This window comes from Mesitornis unicolor, unplaced genomic scaffold, assembly GCF_000695765.1.
Source record: "Mesitornis unicolor isolate BGI_N332 unplaced genomic scaffold, ASM69576v1 scaffold23536, whole genome shotgun sequence".
Taxonomy (NCBI): Eukaryota; Metazoa; Chordata; class Aves; order Mesitornithiformes; family Mesitornithidae; genus Mesitornis; species Mesitornis unicolor.
In genome coordinates this window covers 34493-42308 of record NW_010191977.1, presented here as the reverse complement: position 1 = coordinate 42308, position 7816 = coordinate 34493, and the positions used below count along the sequence as shown (strand labels likewise).

Sequence of the window (7816 nt, the reverse complement as noted above, 5' to 3'; positions counted from 1 at the left end):
GGTGCGGGTGTTTCTGAGGCCGGTGGGAGGTGGGGAAAGAAATCCCACGTCTGCAAGGCGCGGGTGGGGAGAGGGAGGTTGTGAGGGGAGGTATTTGGCCAGGACTTTGGGGTTGGCACACTGAGAGCCCTGAGGGGAAAGGGCTGGGGTTTTTTGGCAGTAGGACTTGGGGCTCGGTCTCATAAACCCTGTACTAAAGAGCACAGGGTTCCGTGCACGCCTTGTTTTGCTGTTGAAGTGATGCTGGCTTGCAAACTACCTGTTTTACTGTCTGTTTTACTCTTAGCTTTGCCGCTTGTCTACTTTTTGGAAGACTCTATCTGTTTGCCAAGCTGGCTAACCTTTCTCTGTGGCTTACCGACACCAAGTAGCAAGCTACTTGCAGGCTGTCATATCCTTAAGATGTGTAATACAGCATGTCGCTTCAGTGCAAAAGATGCAGCCTTAAGGCCTTTTCAGACCCAGAACACTTGACCCAACTGCTGCGGTAGTGAGATCTCTTCTGCCATGGTTAGAAGAGGGATTTAACCCTTGCAAAAGGAAGGAGTGAGCATTAAGCCAAGAAGCGGCAGTTGTCCCGCATTGTGTTCTCCCAGGCGACTCCAAAGTAAGTGTGCAACTTGGTTAACGTTACAAAGCCTATAGCATACTGTGGTCTAGTGATGTGTTGGTAGTGGCATTTTATATCTGGTGCTAATTGTTGTCATTTTCAGTAGGCAGTGCCAATGGATGAACTCGTGCATGACTTGGCCTCAGCTTTAGAGCAGACTTCAGAGCAAAACAAGCTGGATGAGCTATGGGAAGAGATGGCGCTAAGCCCGCGGCAGCAGCGGCGTCAGCTTCGCAAGAGAAGGGGTCGTAAGCGACGCTCAGACTTCACGCATCAGGCAGAGCATGCCTGCTGCTACAGCGAGGCCTCGGAGTCAAGCCTGGACGAAGCTGTCAAGGATTGCCGTGAGGTGCTGACAGCCAATTTCAGTGACTCTGATGACATGGCAGTGGTCAAACGACACCCAGCTCTCGGTGCCACCCTGAGGAGTAAGCAGCACTCGTGGCATGAGTCAGACTCCTTTACAGAGAACGCTCCCTGTCGACCTCTCAGGCGCCGACGGAAAGTCAAACGCATGACATCAGAGGTGGCTGCCAGTCTCCAGCAAAAGCTCAGGGTGTCGGAGTGGAACTACGAGAGGGGCTGCAGGTTCAAGTCAGCCAAGAAACAGCGTCTTTCACGCTGGAAAGAAAATGCCCCTTGGACATCATCCAGTCATGGCCTTTGTGAATCGGGAGAGAACAGACCCTTCCTCAGCAAAGGGGGAAGGAAGGAGCGGATGGAGTGTGAAGCTGATGAACAGAAACAGGGCTCAGATGAAAACATGTCGGAATGGTGAGACCTTGGTTTCTTCCCTGTGCTAGCCAGATGGCCGGCTTGGTTGCAGCTGCTTGTAAATCCTGTGCCTTGCTTTTAGAAGTTCTTATCAAAATTATTCAGTGCTGTTCTCTTTTTGAAGAGGAAAAATATCTCGACTACTTCTAAACTGTAGATTTTTTTCCAAGTCTTTCTGGTCAATGCTGTACTGATGACCCAAAACACTTCCCTGAAAAGCTGGCAAGGTGATACGTTTCTGGCTCCTGTTACACAAGGAGCCCTCTGAAATGTCTGTGGCCCTGCAGCTACAAAGTGGCGTGCTTGCGGCCGAGGTTTGGAGAGGAAATCCACTGTTGGCACTTGTGTTGCGTGGTTGGTATGAACTGCTCTCAGTTTCAGGTTTTCAGAATTTACCATGAGTAGTAATAGAGAACAGATCCGATCTCCCATCGCAACCACTAGCCCCCTATGCAGGTGCTGCATGAGCCTCAGTCAGAACACCTTGTTTGCAGTTCTACATCTCTGCTCTGGATCTAGAATAAGGTCCTGGAACTGTAGCTGTGGGAAAATGCAGTGAGACGCTAAAGAAGTTGGGGGAAGCTGAATTAATACAGGATAAGCCTGTGCACAGTTTTGGAAAACTTGAGTGGATTTGTGGCAGAATCTCATAAAAAGAGATGAAAACTAGAAGTATAAATGCCATGGTCTGAATTTGTTCGTGTATCTGTCTTGGGAAATTTTCTCCTTGAGTGTGACTTTTATTCTTTCTGTGGAAGGTTTGGGGTTATAAAACTGCTTCTGTACAAATAGATTTTTCAGGTTAGAAAAGAAACAAGTGCTGAGAATCAAATGGAGGACATTTCTTAATGAATGGCATACAGAAAGCGAGTAGGGTTGTTTATTTGCTCATTTTCATTGCGTGAGAAGCAGGAGGCATTGAGGAAGCGTTTAAAATACTAATTTTTTATAAACATAAGGTTTGGAGCTCTGCTGTGGGAGGTTCTGGAAGTCAAAATTTTAACCATGTCCAAAAAGGGGGATGTGGAGCATAGATTTATCAGGGGCTGTTAAGCATTACAGCCCAGATGGAAGATCTGTCTCAGGAAGTCCTTAAACTGCTGACTGCTAGAAGCTGGAGGAATGTACAGAGGAAACAGTCTGTATTTGTCATGTTCTCATATTCTTTTCCCAAATATCCACTGTAATAGGCACTATCAGACAGAGGACAGTGGATTTGGAAAGTTTGATCCAGTATAATTGTACGTTAAGGTTTAAGTGTTCTGGCTGTCTAGCTCCTGCAGTTCATCAGAGTGGGCAGGTGGCACTTGGTTTTTGAGGACTTTGTGGGTAATAGCTGGAAGTGCAAATTTCTCAATAGTATTTTCGGGGAGACTGTGAAAAGCATAGGCTCTAATATGTCCTCACTGTCCTGATCCTGGGGACCACTACCGCGTTTTTACTGAATCAGTGTGGTTTGTATGTAACCATTACAGGGCAGAAGTAGCAAAATAGTGGTCTTTTTTTTTCCTTAAAAAGTGGCTATTGTTTGCTTAAAAGGTGGGTGCAAGGTGGCCTCTTCAGGAGACTACTGGGTGCCTTTTTGCTACTGGTTGTTAAAAGCACTTCTTCCTTTTCAGAGGTATTTGCTGGTAGTCCCGGAAAGAGAATGTGCTGAGTAGCCCCTGAACGTTGCACGGCAGAGGTGATGGACTGAGAGATGCCCTTACTTGATGTGGCAGTGATGGACAGTGCTCCTTGAGGTTTTTTTTTCCACCAGTCAGAGTCTGTTCCACCATGTCAGACTTGAACTTAAACCAGCAGGCGTTTGTCCAGCCTTTATTTGTGCCAGGCTTTGGAAAAGTAAATAAACAGCTTTGTCTGGGCTGTTACTTGAGGACCATGCTGGGACATCGCTTTGTTCTGTCTCAGTTGTCCCTTGCTCTCAAAGTAGTTATTGTGCAAGTGTCTGCATCAAATGACATTTACCATCTGCTGCCAAATCCTTGGGATTCTCTTTGGAAAGCCAGGGCTTGGAACATTTGACCTCTCCAACACCATGCGTGTGATCTGTGCTTATGACTCACTAGGGAGGGTCGAAGTTGGAGAGAGAAATACACGCAGCTCTCTTCGCAGCAGAGTATCCCTCACGGCAGTGACAGATCATGCTTTGGTCTCTGCTGCTCTAAATTTAGCACTTTGCTGCTAACAGCAGAGGGAAGCTGGCAGTGCTTACCTCACCTCGCTTTCTGCTCTAGCTGTTTTTTCTGGTACCGTAAGAGAAGTACTTTGCACAGATGTGTAACAAGGGCATATCCTGAGGAAGGGAGAAGAAAATTGGATGCCTAAGAGAGAGAATGGTATGGTTGTCATCACAGGCTGGTGGGAGGGACGAGTGACTCATAAAGGTTGTGGGACTTGGAAGCGGTCTGTGGTGATCCAGTGGTTTATGAAGCACTTTGATGTTGAATTGGTTCCGTTACTGTTTGCTCATCTAGCAGTGGGAAGTGTCACAAAACTAAGTGGTTTTAGGCAAATGAATTTGTATATTCAGAACTCTTTTTTTTTCACCTTTTCCCTCCACTGACACTGGCTTTTCTTTGTTGCACAGGAATGAAGCTCTGTAAATGCTAAAATATCCAGCATTTTCGGTGCTCTCTAAAAGGCTCCTTGTCCCAAGTCAGATCAAAAACCTACTGTATTCAGTAAAGGAACTCCCATTCACTGAGAAAACTTTGGATGTGGCTCCTTAATGAGGAGGCAGTTTTTATAGTTAGCTTGTGGGACTGCACCCAGTCTTCTCCTGGAGGAAGATGGGCTGCTGTATCATGATTCAAAGTGTGTGTGAAATGAAGTCTTTGAAATTGTTTGCCAAACGCGGCAAGACATGAACACAAATGGAGAGAAGGAAGGATGTACAGGAATATGATGAGGGAATGATGATGGTTCTAAATTGGGTAATGACATGACTTAAAGCCTGATATATAAATGAACGTGGAAACAACAGAGGAAGCAAGTGGTCTTAGTTTAAGTCGCCGTTCGTATGTTTGTACAAAGGTGACAGTTAACTGCTAAGGCTGCTTAGAAGTAACATACCCTTCTGTCCCTTAATGTTTTGAGATTCCCTGCAGCCATAATAAAGCAAAGGCAAATTATATATTGAGTGCTGAAGTTCTTGCTTTTGCTGATCTAAGCTGAGTACTCCCAGAATGGTCTGGATTTGGCCTGAGGACAGAAGAAACCATGGTGCAGGAGCTGTCTGAAAAATCACTTTGGATGATGTGCTTACTAGTGAGAGATGCGCAGTTTGCCCAATCTGTTCTCAAGTGCCATAACTCTTAATGTGACTTTTTCAAACTGGGGATTGTAGTGCCCCACCAGTGCTGTGTGACTTCACGGACTTGATGCTGATGTATTTGTTGTGGTTTAAGCCAAGCAGGCAGCTGAGCCCCACACAGCTGCCTGTTCACTCCTTCACAGTGTGATGAGGGAGAGAATTGAAATAGTAAAAGTTGGAAAACTTGTGAGCTGAGATAAAGTCAGTTTAATAGGTAAAGCAGAAGCTATGTGTGCTAGCAAAGTAAAGAATTCATTCCCTACTTCCTGTTGGTGTTCAGCCATCACTAGGAAAGCAGGGCTCCATCATGCATAACAGCTACTTGGGAAGACAAACACCGTATCTCCAGATGTCCTCCCTTCCTCCTCCTTTTCTCCAACTTTTATTGCTGAGCATGATGTTGTATGGTGTGGGATGTCTCTCTGGTCAGAGGGGCTCAGCCGTTGCAGCTGTGTCCCCTCCTAGCTTCTTGTGCACCCCCAGCCTGCTTGCTGGTGGGGCAGTGTGAGAAACAGAGATGACCTTGGCACTGTTTAAGCACAGTTCAGCAGTAACTAAAACATCAGTGTGTTATCAACGTTGTTTTGGTCACAAATCCAAAACTTAGCACTGTAGAGCTACTATGAAAATTTAACTGTATCCTAGCCAAAACCAGTACCTGGGAGTGTAACCCAGGATCTGGCCTGGAAGTGTAACCAGTGCTCATCCTGGGTGGTCACTTTACCCTTTGGAAGGGAGCTGTTTTGGTGACAGCCTGCAGTGGCAGTCGAGAGCCTGGCTAAGCTGATGAATTGGAGACCAGTCTCTCCGTAAAGAAAAAAATTCCTCTCTCTTGGAAGCCAAGTGACAAAGACAGAGTGTTCAGCTTCCCCTCCTTTTCCAGCCCAGCCTGACCTTCTGCAGCCCCTCGGTGCCTCTTGTTTTCTTATTTTTATAGAAAATCAATATCCCTCCTGACACAAACAATAGCTCAGGCGAAAAAATAAATGGGGGAAACTTGAGATCTCTGTCCATCACCTCTCACTTTAACTCCCCTGAACTATTTAATTATAAGCATGCTTTGCTCCAGGTGTTTGCGACAGTGAAATTGCTAAATGAGGACCATTTTAACCAAAGATTGGATGATCAATAACACTCTATAGCAGTAGCTTGTCGGATCAATAGCATTTATTATTTCATGGTTAAGGTAAGTAGCCTCCTTTGCAAGTGGAGGTCATTAATCAGTGCTTACTGGACCTGCAGAAAGGCTTCTGAAGGAGTCTAGGTTGTGTTCAGCCCTGAAGTGTAAAAGGGATGGTGAAGAGGGTGAGATCCATGGAAGTTCACTGGAGTAAAGCACTGGCAGTAATGTGTATCTATAAGGAGCTGAAGAGCTCTCAGTACAACAGGATGCTTAAAGTACTGTTAATATGATCTGGAATCTTGACAATGCTTTTTCCTTTCTCAGGCACCTTTCCTCTGAGGATGAAGCAGTCACTCGATCCTCACATCTGCTGCTTGTGTGGACTATTAAGCCAGGCTTTCAAAAGGGAAAGCAGACATGCTAAGAGATTTGCCCAGGGTCATACAGTGAGTTGGTAGGAGAGCCAGGAATGAAAGGAATGACTCACGGTTCTCAGTCCTTGGCCTTAATTGCTGTGGTGTATATGGGAGAGTGAATGGATGGCCAGACTTTGTAATGGATTGATTTGGAGTTTGATATTAACTTACATACTGAAATGTACAGACTGGTCATTCTTTAAGTTTAAATGACCTTTATACAATGATGAAGAGGGAGAGTTTGTAAATATCCAGCATGGTGAGTTGATTTGGCAACACTTTAGAGTGCATTTCCTAAGAGCGATAACATGATGTTTTAATATGTACCTGCAGTTCTTTGGCGTAACACATCTTGTGATCCCTCAGCCTTCTGAATCGAGGGGTCTCCAGTTGATACTGGTGTCTGGTAGGATCTAATTTCCCTGGAAAAGGGACCCAGAGATGCTTTCTAACAGCACACCCTGATCAGAGATCGACTGTAGTGCTGAGTTATACCTGATGTTCACCTCCAAGGCCTTAGTGCTAAGGGGGCGGGCAGTTAAGTAGTTTATGCTTGTTCTGGTGTCTCTCAGCTAAATCAGAGGAAGTATTGTCCAAAGTGTCCATGGATTGATTTAATTTCGGCATTAAAGCCATCAGATGCTTGAGACTGACCTGAGCATTTACTTCTGCTACAAATATTAATCCAGCTTTACAGTCAATTAATGGCTTTCTACGCATTAATTTCTAGCTTAATTATTTGGTTCAAGAATTAAGTCTCCTGTAACTCCTTCAGCAAGTTCAAAGCATGCTGTAAGGAGGTTGCGTTCAGCAGCAGCAAGTCATGCTGTGCTAAGGTATTTAGCTGAAGAGTTGTGACTGTTCCAGCTGCTCTTCCCTTCAAATGAATAGAAGTTGCAGTAGGTTGAAGAGGAGGGTTATGTACCTGTATAACATTTTTGAGAAAAAAGAATCTGAAGTAGCAAACTTCAGAGGGTTTTCAGTAGCTGTTAGGACAGAGTTTTTGACTGCACTTAATGTGCTAGTGAGTATTCCAGACAATGTCACAGTTAGGTTATTAACTCCTGTACCCGAGGCAAGTGCCATTGTATTAATTACTTTTTGATATCTTAGAACTAGACTAGATACAGGATTCTACTGATGTTTTCAAGTGGTGCAGCATTGCTAGGTTTTAACAGAAAGCAATTATGCCCTGTGCTAGAGCCAGCCATGTACGTGAAACGCAATTTCTGTGAGGTATGTAAAGCAGTTTGGGCTCAGAGAAGCTAGTGAAGTGTCATAAAGTGGCTTTTGTTTTGTACCTGCTGCAACTGTAACCATTTTTTTTCTTTTGCTTTTTTGTTGCAGTGAAACCAGCAGCGTGTGCAGCAGCAGTGATACCGGCCTGTTTACCAATGATGAGGGCCGCCAAGGTAACAGCTGTCCTGTGATTTTCTTCATGTATTGCTGGGGAATTTCTCTTACTTTCCTTAGAAATATGGAGAAAGATCTATGTTTGAAGAGGAACAGAGGGAAGTGTGGGAGAAAGGGCAGTGGCTAGGAGGGGCTAGAATTTAAGAAATGAGCTGAGGGCTACA

The 7816-nt window shown here is 45.0% G+C and overlaps 1 protein-coding gene across 2 annotated transcripts in view; it reads left to right on the top strand.

The window, feature by feature from the left end:
* Window positions 1–725: 725 nt before the first annotated feature.
* GPATCH2L (G patch domain containing 2-like) overlaps window positions 726–7816 on the top strand; it is a 30497-nt gene continuing 23406 nt past the window's right edge. For both annotated transcript variants that reach the window (XM_010186914.1, XM_010186915.1), the window contains exons 1-2: window positions 726–1384; window positions 7587–7651. In XM_010186914.1, the coding sequence (XP_010185216.1) occupies window positions 726–1384; window positions 7587–7651 (724 nt within the window). The remainder of the gene's footprint in view (window positions 1385–7586; window positions 7652–7816) is intronic.